The sequence below is a fragment of the Narcine bancroftii genome, chromosome 3 (genome assembly GCF_036971445.1).
Source record: "Narcine bancroftii isolate sNarBan1 chromosome 3, sNarBan1.hap1, whole genome shotgun sequence".
Lineage (NCBI taxonomy): Eukaryota > Metazoa > Chordata > Chondrichthyes > Torpediniformes > Narcinidae > Narcine > Narcine bancroftii.
In genome coordinates, this window is record NC_091471.1 from 334,887,637 (window position 1) to 334,900,785 (window position 13,149).

Here is a 13,149-nt window from a genome sequence, read left to right on the forward strand (position 1 = left end):
AGTAATACCAAAGACAGGGAAAGATCCACTTACACCAGTGTCATATAGACCAATATCTTTACTTAACAGATTATAAGATAATAGCTGAACTATTAGCAAACAGATTAGCCGACTATGTACCAAAAATAGTAAATCTAGACCAAACTGGATTTATTAAAAAAAGACAAACAACAGACAATATTTGTAAATGTATTAATTTAATTCATGCAGGAGAAGGAAATAAAGATCTAACAGTAGCAGTTGCTTGAGACGCAGAGAAGGCCTTTGACAGAGTAGAATGGAATTACTTATTCAAAGTACTACAAAAATTCAGCTTACCAGAGAAATATATTAATTGGATTAAAGCATTATATAAGGGGCCATTGGCGAAAGTGACAGTAAATGGATATATATCAAAACAATTTAACTTAAGCAGATCAACAAGGCAGGGATGCCCACTATCTCCTTTATTGTTCGCATTAGCCATAGAACCACTGGAAGAACTGATAAGAACAGAAAATAAAATAAAAGGGATAAAAATAAAAGACAAGGAATATAAAATCAGTCTATTTGCAGATGACGTTATAATATACTTAGTAGAACCAGAAATATTAATAAAAGAATTACATAGGAAATTGAAGGAATATGGAGAAGTGTCGGGGTACAAGATTAATGCAAATAAAAGCGAAACAATGGCAATGAATAATGCAGATTTCTTAAAATTTGAGAAAGAATCACCATTCAGATGGCAAACGCAGGCAATGCGATATCTAGGTATACAAATAAATAAAAACCTCAGCCATCTATATAAACTCAATTATTATCCACTAATGAAAAAATTACAAGACGACTTAGAGCATTGGAAAGATTTACCACTAACACTGATAGAAAGGATAAACTGTATTAAAATGAACATTTTCCCAAGGATACAATATTTATTTCAGACATTACCAATACGATTAACAGAGAAATCTTTCAAGGATTTAAAGAAAATAATAAGGAAATTTTTATGGAAAGGGGGGAAACCAAGGATAGCACTAGATAAATTAACAGAATGGTATAAACAAGGAGGCTTACAACTACCAAACTTAAAAAATTATTATAGAGCCGCACAATTAAGATACTAATCAGATTTTTTAATCAAACAAAGGAAAAGCCAGATTGGACTAGATTAGAACTAGATAAAATAGGGGAGAAGATACCTGAACATATATTATATAAATGGGATGAAAAATTGGTACTACGTAGAAATTCTCCAGTATTGCATCATCTGCTCAACATTTGGAAGAAGATTCATGTAGAAAGGAATAAAACAAATTACCAACTACCAAAACTAATACTGACGCAAAATCAGCTAATCCTTTAGAGAATGGGAGAAAAAAGGGATCAAAAGAATAGAGAATTGTTTTTCGGGAAAAACTATTATCCTTTGAACAATTGAAGGATAAATATAATATAACTGATGATACAAGGTTGGCATACTACCAACTGAAATCCTACTTGAAGGACAAATTGGGAAACAGTCTGAGGTTACCAGGAGGAAGTAATTTTGAATATGTGATTACAGACACAATGATAATCAAAAAATTTACAACAAATATGTATATTAAACTACAAGAAAAGGAGAATGAGGAAACAAATGGTAAAACCAAACAAAAATGGGAACAAGATCTAAGCATAAAAATAAAGAATGAAACATGGGAGAAACTATGCACCGGAACCATGAGAAATACAATAAACACAAGGTTACGTATGATACAATATAACTGGATACACAGGTTAGACATTACACCTCAAAAGTTAAATAAATGGGACCCAACAGTATCAGACAGATGTTTTCGCTGTAAAAAGGAAACGGGAACAACAGTTCATGCAATCTGGACATGTGAGAAAGTGAAAAAATTTTGGGAAGATCTAAACCAGATACTAAATAAAATCACAAAAAGCAATATACCAAAAAACCCAGAGATCTTCCTCCTCAGTAATATAAAAAACAAAGAATTTGGACTTGATTTGGATGGAGCACAAAAAAGATTTGTTATGATAGCCCTAGCTGTAGCAAAAAAATGTATTATGTCAACCTGGAAATTAGAAGATAATTTGAGAATACAACAATGGTATATAGAAATGAATAAATGTATTCCATTAGAAAAAAATAACATACAATTTAAGAAATAACATTACAATATTTGAACAAATATGGGAGCCATACATGAAACACAATAGAGAAAACCTACCATGGACATCTACCACCTAAAATGACAGAAGGAGAAGATAATGAAAAGAACTGACTCAGTGGAATTTCTTGTTTATTTTTATTGAGTGACAACATTGTTTAACGGGCTTAATGTATCTTAGATTCTGAACTTTAAATAAGTGGGAGGGGAGGTGAGGGAGGGAGGGGAGAAAACGACACTGTATATATTTGAAAAGAAAAATGTATGCATTTTGATCAATATGGTTTAGTGTGAAAAATAAAAAAATAAATATAATGGACAGTTACCAAAGGTGGTAATAAATGGATATGTACCAGATCACTTTAAATTAAGCAAGTCAACAAGACAGGGATGCCCATTATCCCCTTCACTGTTCGCTTTGGTTATTGAACCACTAGTCGAGTTGATAAAAGGAATCAAAATAAAAGAGAAAGAATATAAAATCAGCCTATTTGCAGATGACATTATAGAATATTTAACAGATCCAGATAAGTCAATAAAGAAAAACTACATATGAAACTTAAAGAATATGGAGAGATATCAGGGTACAAGATTAACACCAATAAAAGTGAAGTGACGCCAATGAACAAAATTGATTATTCAGAATTTTTTTTAAAAAATGCACTTTTCAAATGGTAATTACAGGCAATACTTTATCTTGGTATCAAAATAGATAACAACCTAAAACATTTATACAAATTAAATTATGAACCATTAATTTAAAAAAATACAGGAAGATCTAGAGAATTGGAAAGTGTTAACTTTAATAGGAAGAGAAAACTGTATCAAGATTAATGTGTTCCCACGAGTGCAATATCTATTTCAAATGTTACCAATTCCCCGACAGAGAAATTTTTTGCAAAACTGAAGAAAATAGTAAGGAAATTTTTATAGAAAAAAGGTAAGAAATCAAGAATAGTGCTAGAAAAATTAACATGGAGTTACAAACAAGGAGGGTTACAGCTACCAAACTTCAAAAATTACTACAGGGCAGCACAATTAAGGCACTTATCAGATTTCTAATCAGAGAGGAGAAAAAACCGGACTGGACTAAGATAGAATTAGACAAATTTGGGAGAAAATATCCCAGAATAAATGGGTGCAAAATAACAATTCACCAGTACTACATCACATACTAAAATTATGAAAAAGAAATACACCTGGAAGAAAAAAAGATAAATTATTAAATACCAAAAATGATATTAACACAAAACCCATTTACAATAGACAATTTATTTTTCAAGGAATAGGATAGAAAAGGAATCAAGAAAATACAAGATTGCTTTTTGGGAAATAATTTATTAACATTTGAGCAATTAAAAGATAAATATGGAATAACACAAAGTACAATATTTACACTTTGCCAAATGAAACCTTACCTAAAAGATATATTGGGAAATAGTGTGAGATTACCAGAAAGTACCAACTATGAATATTTAATCACAGACACAATGATAATTAAAAATTATTACAAACATGTACATCAAATTACAATATAAAGTAGATGAAATAAAGTATAAACCGAAACAAAGTTGGGAAAAGATATAAACATAGAGATAAAGAATGAAACATGGGAGAAGTTATGTACAGGAACAATGAGGAACACGATAAATAGTAGATTATGTATGATTCAATATAACTGGCTACACAGATTATATATTATTCTTCAGAAATTAAAAGAATGGTACCCAACAGCTTCGGTTAGATGTTTTTGTTGCAAAAAAGAAGATTGGAACTCATTACATGCAATTTGAACATGCTCAAAGGTAAAAACAGTCTGGGAAGATCTAAACCTAATATTAAACAAAATCACAAAAAATAATATACCAAAAGATCCCAAAAAAATTCTGTTAAAATATATAAAAGACAAAAAAATTAGGACTAAAATTTGCAAAGCCCAAACCTCAGGTAATGATGAGGGTGGGGAAGGGGAGAGAGGAAGTGAGGGAAAAGAAAAAAATGTCACTATGTATATATTGTTGATCATTTGTGGATGTTGTTATTGATATGACTCAGTGCAAAAATAAAAAAAATTTAAAAATATAATCAAACAAGTTAAATACCCCACTCATGCCTATGTTAGGATAGGAGCTGCAGGAATAATGCACAGGACACCAGCCTTCAGGTTTGTTATGATGGGCTTGAGTTAGTTGCATTTTCCACAGGTTGTGGTGAGGTTTGATTACTGAAAGTCTAGTGCAAAGGGGCACAAATTAACTTTTGTCCAAATTGTCAATGTTTAAACCGAAGCTGTCAAAGGTAATCTTTTTATTAACTTGGTCAATTTCATAAGCGTTAAGTATCATTTGCACATGTGTTTCCATCTTGTTCTTGAGTCCTTCAGTTAATTGGACGCTTGGTTGGTGTATTTGCTACATTATGCATTGGGATAAGATCTAAACTTTTTACTGACTGTATTAATATTGTATAGTGTATTAAACTGTCTAAAATTAATCTTGAAAAAAAAAATCAAGGACAAGACTCACCCCAAGCCATCAAGGTGATCCTTGCGATTGTCCTACCAAAATCACCAGATGCTACAGTCCATCCAGGCAGTCTGCCTTGACTCTGCCTGGCCCTCATCCAATTGGCGCGTGAATCACCTAGGCTGACCCCTGCTGAGCCTCTGCACTTGGCTTCGAGTCAATGGCCATAGCAGCCAATGGGGCTCAGCCTACCCAGAGAGATTGGCCCCCTCCAATACTGCCTGAAGAACAATAAAGGACAATGTGCCTTTGTTCTGTCTCTTTTGACCTCTTGTGGCACACAAGTATCACCTTTTGCACTGGATTGGGGTGAGTCTCAAGGTTAGGGAGCTAGAGTCATGTCCGTACAAGTCAAGGGGGTGGGCGTACATCGTAGCCCCTTGATTCTGACTGCCGATTTTATGTATTTACGTAATTTCTACAGTCTCTGTCGATTTTCCCCTCGTTATCTGGTGTATATTTACCCCTTGCATACTGTGTATGTGTGTATAGGTTTATTTAGCATCTCGACCCTGTTGCCCTATCAGCATCACCAAAAGAAATGTATGCTTTGTACCTCGACTCTAATCTGGTTCTTAACCTGTGGGACCCACATGAACCCTTACATAGAAAAGGTAATCGTTTTTGTGTGTGAATATTTCAACCAGTCCTTGTTTGGCAAAGAGAAGATCACTGCAGAAACAGGCTGAAAATTGCTGCAAACCATCTTCATGAAACCTCTACAAGCCCCTCCCCTTCCCTTACAGAAGAATAATCTGGAAATGAAGTACAAAAGAGGAAAGCTCATGTACGGAGCAGACAGGTTATCGAGATCACCTCTACCACCGAAGAAAGCAGAAGATGGCACAGATTATGAGATCTTCACTGTGAGTCAGCGCAGCAAAACGATGAGAGAAATGGAGGAAATAAACCCAGCTTCGATGCTCAAGCCGACTGACAGGAGACTTCAGCAAATGAACAAAATGACGGAAAGAGATGAAACACTACAAACACTCAAAAGATGTGGTGTTGAGAGTTTGGCCAGATCTAGTCAACAACACACCAGTCACCATTCACAAGTATTGGGCATACGGGATGAGATTACAACCCATGATGGCATACACTACAAAGGTAGGAGAGTCATAGTCTCTAGGCAGATGAGAAGAGAGATGTTATAACGTTTCTCTGCAAGTCACCAAGAAATCAAATCAAGTCTGAGGAAGGGTAGAGATGTCATATTCCGGCCCAACAAGAGTCAAGAGAGAAGAGATAATTATCAGGCAGTGCAGAGCTGATATTATCTGAGGTTCAAGTCCAGCAAGCAAACGATCCACTCACGACTCATGCAATCCCAGAGAGACCGAGGATAAAAGTAAGAAAATACCTATTCACACTGAATGGAAAGTACCATTTCATCACTCAGACTTCAGAAAAGTAGATGAGATGGAGTCAACTACAAGTGGAGACATGATTGTGTGTACCAAATCACATTCAGCCGCTATGGTTTCCTGGATGAATTAGTAAGCTGTGAAGATTGCTAAAACAATCATGAAGAAATGTGCCCGTCAGGAACAACGTGCACAAGGTGAGCCTCGAAGGGAGGAATGCTCTTTCAGAAGGAACGTACAACAATCCAATGCAGAGATTAATGTCACACCGAACACGGATATTACCAACAGCAAAACAACTCCTGAAGCCAAAGGTAGTGAAGGGAATGCAGAGAACAAAGGGGAAGAAAAATAGAAAGACAAAAAAAAAATCACAGTACAACAGGTGGGATGAGAGTGGGAAGGGAAGGTTGAGAATCACTGCTCTAGACCCAATTGTTACTGAAATAGTTTGCTTGAGAAAAATTCCCATTGGCCACATTTCCTTTGGAGTTCAGAAACCCTGCACAAAATGAGTCAATGAGGGACAATTAAAACAGTGGTTCTCAACCTTTTTCTTGCCACCCACATACCACTTTAAGCAACCCCTTACTAATCACAGAGCACTGATGGCTTAGGGATTGCTTAAAGTGGTATGTGGGTGGCAAGAAAAAGGTTGAGAACCACAGTTCTAACCAGTGTTTCCAGGCTATGCCGCAGGGCAGGGGGAAGGGGGAGAGGGGTCGCTGCCGCAGGGCAGGGGGAAGGGGGAGAGGGGTCGCTGCCGCAGGGCAAGGGGGAGAGGGGTCGCTGCCGCAGGGCAGGGGGAAGGGGGAGAGGGGTCGCTGCCGCAGGGCAGGGGGAAGGGGGAGAGGGGTCGCTGCCGCAGGGCAGGGGGAAGGGGGAGAGGGGTCGCTGCCGCAGGGCAGGGGGAAGGGGGAGAGGGGTCGCTGCCGCAGGGCAGGGGGAAGGGGGAGAGGGGTCGCTGCCGCAGGGCAGGGGGAAGGGGGAGAGGGGTCGCTGCCGCAGGGCAGGGGGAAGGGGGAGAGGGGTCGCTGCCGCAGGGCAGGGGGAAGGGGGAGAGGGGTCGCTGCCGCAGGGCAGGGGGAAGGGGGAGAGGGGTCGCTGCCGCAGGGCAGGGGGAAGGGGGAGAGGGGTCGCTGCCGCAGGGCAGGGGGAAGGGGGAGAGGGGTCGCTGCCGCAGGGCAGGGGGAGAGGGGTCGCTGCCGCAGGGCAGGGGGAAGGGGTCGCTGCCGCAGGGGAGGGGGGAGGGGGAGAGGGTTCGCTGCCGCAGGGGAGGGGGGAGGGGGAGAGGGTTCGCTGCCGCAGGGGAGGGGGGAGGGGGAGAGGGTTCGCTGCCGCAGGGGAGGGGGGAGGGGGAGAGGGTTCGCTGCCGCAGGGGAGGGGGGAGGGGGAGAGGGTTCGCTGCCGCAGGGGAGGGGGGAGGGGGAGAGGGTTCGCTGCCGCAGGGGAGGGGGGAGGGGGAGAGGGTTCGCTGCCGCAGGGGAGGGGGGAGGGGGAGAGGGTTCGCTGCCGCAGGGGAGGGGGGAGGGGGAGAGGGTTCGCTGCCGCAGGGGAGGGGGGAGGGGGAGAGGGTTCGCTGCCGCAGGGGAGGGGGGAGGGGGAGAGGGTTCACTGCCGCAGGGGAGGGGGGAGGGGGAGAGGGGTCGCTGCCGCAGGGGAGGGGGGAGGGGGAGAGGGGTCGCTGCCGCAGGGGAGGGGGGAGGGGGAGAGGGGTCGCTGCCGCAGGGGAGAGGGGAGGGGGAGAGGGGTCGCTGCCGCAGGGGAGGGGGAGGGGGAGAGGGGTCGCTGCCGCAGGGGAGGGGGGAGGGGGAGAGGGGTCGCTGCCGCAGGGGAGGGGGGAGGGGGAGAGGGGTCGCTGCCGCAGGGGAGGGGGGAGGGGGAGAGGGGTCGCTGCCGCAGGGGAGGGGGGAGGGGGAGAGGGGTCGCTGCCGCAGGGGAGAGGGGAGGGGGAGAGGGGTCGCTGCCGCAGGGGAGGGGGAGGGGGAGAGGGGTCGCTGCCGCAGGGGAGGGGGGAGGGGGAGAGGGGTCGCTGCCGCAGGGGAGGGGGGAGGGGGAGAGGGGTCGCTGCCGCAGGGGAGGGGGGAGGGGGAGAGGGGTCGCTGCCGCAGGGGAGGGGGGAGGGGGAGAGGGGTCGCTGCCGCAGGGGAGGGGGGAGGGGGAGAGGGGTCGCTGCCGCAGGGGAGGGGGGAGGGGGAGAGGGGTCGCTGCCGCAGGGGAGGGGGGAGCGGGAGAGGGGTGGCTGAAAACGCCACTCCGGTTGTGTCAGGTCAACATTCACGGCAGCCAGACGTTGCTCTGGGCGGGGAAGGGGTGCGATTGACGGGAGGAGCGCTACTGACGGCCGGTGATAGTTAGGGTAATTACCAATAGTCCCCGTGATTTCATCGTGGGGGTGGGATCCCCTTTAAATTGCCGAGTTGCCGATTTAATGGGTCGATCGCCCTGCAGCTTAAAAGGTGCTCGAAGCACTTTTGCCCCAATAATCACACCTGGGTCCCAGGACCTGCAGCTTCTGCACAAGTTAAGGATAAAACTCATTCTCCCTTTTTTCTGTGCATTGCCTCAACTGAGTAACTTATACCTCAAGGGAGTGCCATCTATACATTGTATATCCCAGAAGGAACTCGGACAAGTCACGTTAGGGCAGGACGGGGTGGGGGGATTGTTGGAATCTAGGGGTTAAAACAGTAAGAAATAAATGATTAATTAATAAGTGTATATTTACTGCATGGTTCAGGGAAAAAGGAATGTGATTAAGTGGCAATCACAGCAGGGAGCAAAGTTGGCTGAGCAAAATTGTCTCTCCAAAATACAGGGAGAGGAAATGCATAAAACAATTTAGGAGGAATGCTCAAACGAAATGAGGTGGTGAGTAGCACAGGAGACACAGGCCAGATCAGAACAAAGAATGGCCTGTAAGAAACAAAGGGAATGGAAAACAAGTCTAGGAGGAAGATTAAGGCAGGAGGAGGTGTTAAAGAGAACAGCAGAAATTGGCAGGACAAGAACAGAATGGTGATTAGAGATATCTGGGGATGAATTAATTTCTGATCAACACAATGGGATAGTCTGGCCAGGAGGATTAACATGGGAGTGCTACACCCCAGATATCTGCAAAACAGGAGATGACTTGTGATAACCCTTATGCAAAAAGATCTAGCAAAGGAAGACAACTTTTGTTCTGTATGATAATGAAATCTAGCAAAGGAAGCCAACTTTTGTTCTGTATGATAAGGTTGACCTATATAAACTGAACCAACTGGACAATAGGGGTCAGTCTCGGGGAGTAGCTCACTGGCAGGTGACCTATGAACTAACAGACTGACCCAGAGCTCTGTTAAGTTTTATTCTTGTGCTGTGTAATAAATTGACTGTTGAACCGAATACCTTCTCCTATCACTTCATTCAAAGAACGCGCTGGACTCAGACTACACATAGACTAAATTAAGAGTAAGTTAAAGCCAGAGTCCAACAGGATCTGGAAAAGACATGTCGCTGGACGCAGACAGGCCGCGCCACCCGGGGGACCGGGCGGAGAGACCCGCAATCAGCGGAAGGTTAACCGACCCACCCCTTCCTCACCTGTGGCACCGACTGTTGCAGGGAGCCCAGGCGAGCGCCGGCCAGCCCCCGAAAGCAGAGCCGCGCCGCAGAGCCAAGCTGCCGAGCACCGACGAGACGCCCATCTCTTGCTGGGTTACGCAGCGGACTGGGACCGGGATGTGCTCCCCTCCCCACTCCAATCGCAAGGCGAGCCTGTTTGCTGGCGGCGAGACGGAACGCCCCCTATATACGCGAGCAATCACCTCCTTATCTGTCCGGAACCCGGTTGGTCTAGACGCTGGGACAACATCGCCCTCGGATGTTTTCTTTCCCCCAAAGTACACTTTTAGTCACTATAAACTATTTGCAAAAGAGAAACCTGTTCGAAGTCTTTTCACGTCCGAAGATAGTTGAAGGTACAGGTCAAGTAAAACACGCACACAGTCAATGCTGGAGAACTCAGCCGGTCTTGCAGAGGTAAAGATTTATTACCGACGTTTCAGGCTTCATTGTTCAGATTTACTGTGAGACTCTATAGGTGGCATCACCTACAATCCTGAGTTTCTTTTCCCTGCAGGCCAGGTAGAATTACACAACTACACATGTGAACAAATAAAACGGTCCCATACACAGACAAAAAAAAATCAATAAACTGCACATCTTTAAATGAGTCTCTGCTTGAGTTTGTCATTTGAGGAGTCTGATGGTGGAGGGGGAGCAGCTGTTCCTGAACCTGGTGGTGCAAGTCTTGTGGCCCAGTCACCTCTTCCCTGATGGCAGTAGCGAGAACAGAAGTAGATCCTTGATGATTGCTGCTGCTCTCCGATGGCAGCGTTCCCTGGAGATCTTCTTGATGGTGGGGAGGGTTTTGCCTGTGTCCATTATCTTTTCCAGGGCTTTACACTCAAGGGTACTGGTGTCTCCATACCAGATCATAATGCAGCCAGTCAGCACACTTTCCTCAAAGAAGGATTCAGGCCCATAAGTTGGCAATTTATATATGGATGCTGCAAGACCTGCTGAGTTCCTCCAGCATTTGCAGTGTCTGGAGACTTCTGTGTTGAAGAATCAGGGAGGCTGCAGAAGGACTTGGGGTAGGAGAATGGTCAGAGAATTGGCAGGTGAAATACAAGGTTGGAAAGTGTACAGTCATACACTTTGGTAGAAGAAATAAAGGGGAAAACTATTTTCTAAATGGGGAGAAAATCAAAAATTCCCAAATGAAAAGGGACCTGGGAGTCCTTGTGCAGGATAACCTGAAAGCAAATTTACACGTTGAATTGCTGGCATTCATTTCAAGAGGAATAGAATACGGGAGCAGGTATGTGATGTTGAGATTTTATAAGGCACTGGTGAGACCCCACTTGGAGTATTGTGTGCAGTATTGGGTTCCTCAGGTAAGAAAGGATGTGCTGATGTTGGTACAGGTTTCGTCTGGGTGGATCACCTGTCCCAGAGCAGACTTGATTCGATTGCCAATGGCTTTGGACGGGATCTTGTTGTCAACATTGAACAATGATAAGGCTCTGCAATCCTTGATATCCTCCTGTTTTAAGATGAGGAAGATGATGCCCATCTATGTGGACTCCGAAATTGCCCTCAAATATTACAAGCTGTAGAAATAAATCCCCGTCAAATGTTCACCAAGTTTCAGTTCTGCCCTCATCTCCAGAGACCATTATCGTAGCAGACTGTCAATTCTGGAACTTCCCCCTTTTTCTCCTTCTCTCCACACCTTCTGTCCAATAACCTATCAGTCTTAGCCCCTCTCCTCATATAATTGAAGAGACCCCTTCCTACTTTATACTCTAGGTCTTCACTGACCCATCTCTACCCATGGATGCTGCCTGACCTGCTGAGTTCCTCCAGCAATTCTTTAATCCTTTGACATCTGATTTATTCATGCATTTAGAATGATGCCAGAGTTTGGGGTCAAAAGCACTAGGCGCCAGAAACATGGGTGGGTTTGTGGTCAGAACCAGGAGCTGGAGTCTTTTTACAGTGTGCTCAGGACACTAACGTGTTGGAGAAACTCAGCAGGTCACACAGCATCCACAGGACATAAAAGACAGTCGATGTTTCAGGCCTGATCCCTTCTTCAGGAGTTCTGAAAATCAGGCAGATGCCTGAATAAAAAAGGTGGGGTGAGGGGGGTGGAAGGGGCAGGGGGTAGAGGACAAAGGTGGATACAGGTAGAAGAGAAAGAAGCTGAGAAGTAATGATGGAAAGAGCAGAGGGTTAAGAAGGAGAGGTATCTGAATGAAGAGGGAAGGGGGTGAGGAGCTGGAGTAAAGGATACAGAGGGGGTATGGGGAGAGAGAGAGAGACTGGGGTGGGAGGAGTAACAGAAATCTGGTAGGGGATTGCTGAGATGGAATTTATGTTCTTCCTTGAAACTCACTACTTCACTGGGAAATACCACTATGCAATGTGAAAAAGTGAATCAAGAGAGGGGTAGAAGATCCCTCTCATGATTCTTTTGCCTCGAGTAGGGGAATTGGTAACCATAGGACATGGGTTTAAGGGGAGGTGGAGAGATTTAACAGGAACCTGAGGGGTAACTTTATTACTCAGAGGGTGGTGGGTGTATGCAACAGGCTGCCAGTGAGGCAGGTATTATTGCAATGTTTAAGAAAAATTTGGATGGATCCATGACTAGGATGGGTATAGAAGGATGTGGTCCAAACACAGGCAGGTGGAACAAGTGTGGGTGAGACATTTTGGGCATGATGGGCAATTTGGGCCAAAGAGCCTGTTTCCACACTGTCTGACTCTATTACAGTAATAGGACAGAGTCACAAAAAGAAACCAGATGTGGGAGGATGTCTGAGCCATTGATGATGATGGTCAAAGGAGGTGGCTGGAAATATGGGCTGCAATCAATCGAATTCCCTGGATTCTGGAGACGTCCCGAGGAACTGGAAAACTACAAAATTAGTGCCACTATTCATGAGAGGTGGAGACAGAAATCAGGAATTCTCTGCCCAGGAACGTGGCAGAGGCTGTATCCTTGAATATATTTAGAATGCAAATACTGTCAAGAGACCTTTGCCCAGTTGGAGAAAAAGCAGGCAGGTGCAGCTGAGTGCATGGCCAGGTCAGCTATGACCTTATTGAATGGTGCGGCAGGTTCATCTTGCTCCTATTTGTTACATGCATAGCTCAATTAGCACAACATTGGCTATTACAGAATCTATTGTTAAGATGTCAGGGTCAGCCACCAGAAGAAATGTTAGAGGGGGACTAGTTCAGCTATGGGGGGTGGGGGGGTGCTAGCTAGGACCTACATGTTGATGCATGGGGGAGGGGTTGCTAACCATGCTGTACCTGTTGACAGGTGTGGGGGAGGGGGTGTTGCTAGCTGGGACCTCTGACGTAGGAGTCGAGGGTATTCCTTTTATTGTGTCAAGAGTCAGTAGATGCTACTGACGCAGCTGGGGGCAGGTTGAGAGTCAAGCTAGACGCTGCTGATGCAGGAGGGAGTGCGGGGGGGGTGGGTTGTGTCTGATGGGCAGTGTATGGGGGGGCCACAGACCTCGTTTGGGGGAGCAATGT

General features: G+C 44.7%; 1 protein-coding gene across 1 annotated transcript in view; it reads right to left on the reverse strand.

Annotated features, from left to right (window-relative positions):
* acsf2 (acyl-CoA synthetase family member 2) overlaps positions 1-9,880 on the reverse strand; it is a 178,662-nt gene extending 168,782 nt beyond the window's left edge. Inside the window, exon 1 of the mRNA XM_069929385.1 lies at positions 9,634-9,880. Within this exon, the coding sequence (XP_069785486.1) occupies positions 9,634-9,737 (104 nt within the window). The 5' untranslated portion in view covers positions 9,738-9,880. The remainder of the gene's footprint in view (positions 1-9,633) is intronic.
* Positions 9,881-13,149: the final 3,269 nt, after the last annotated feature.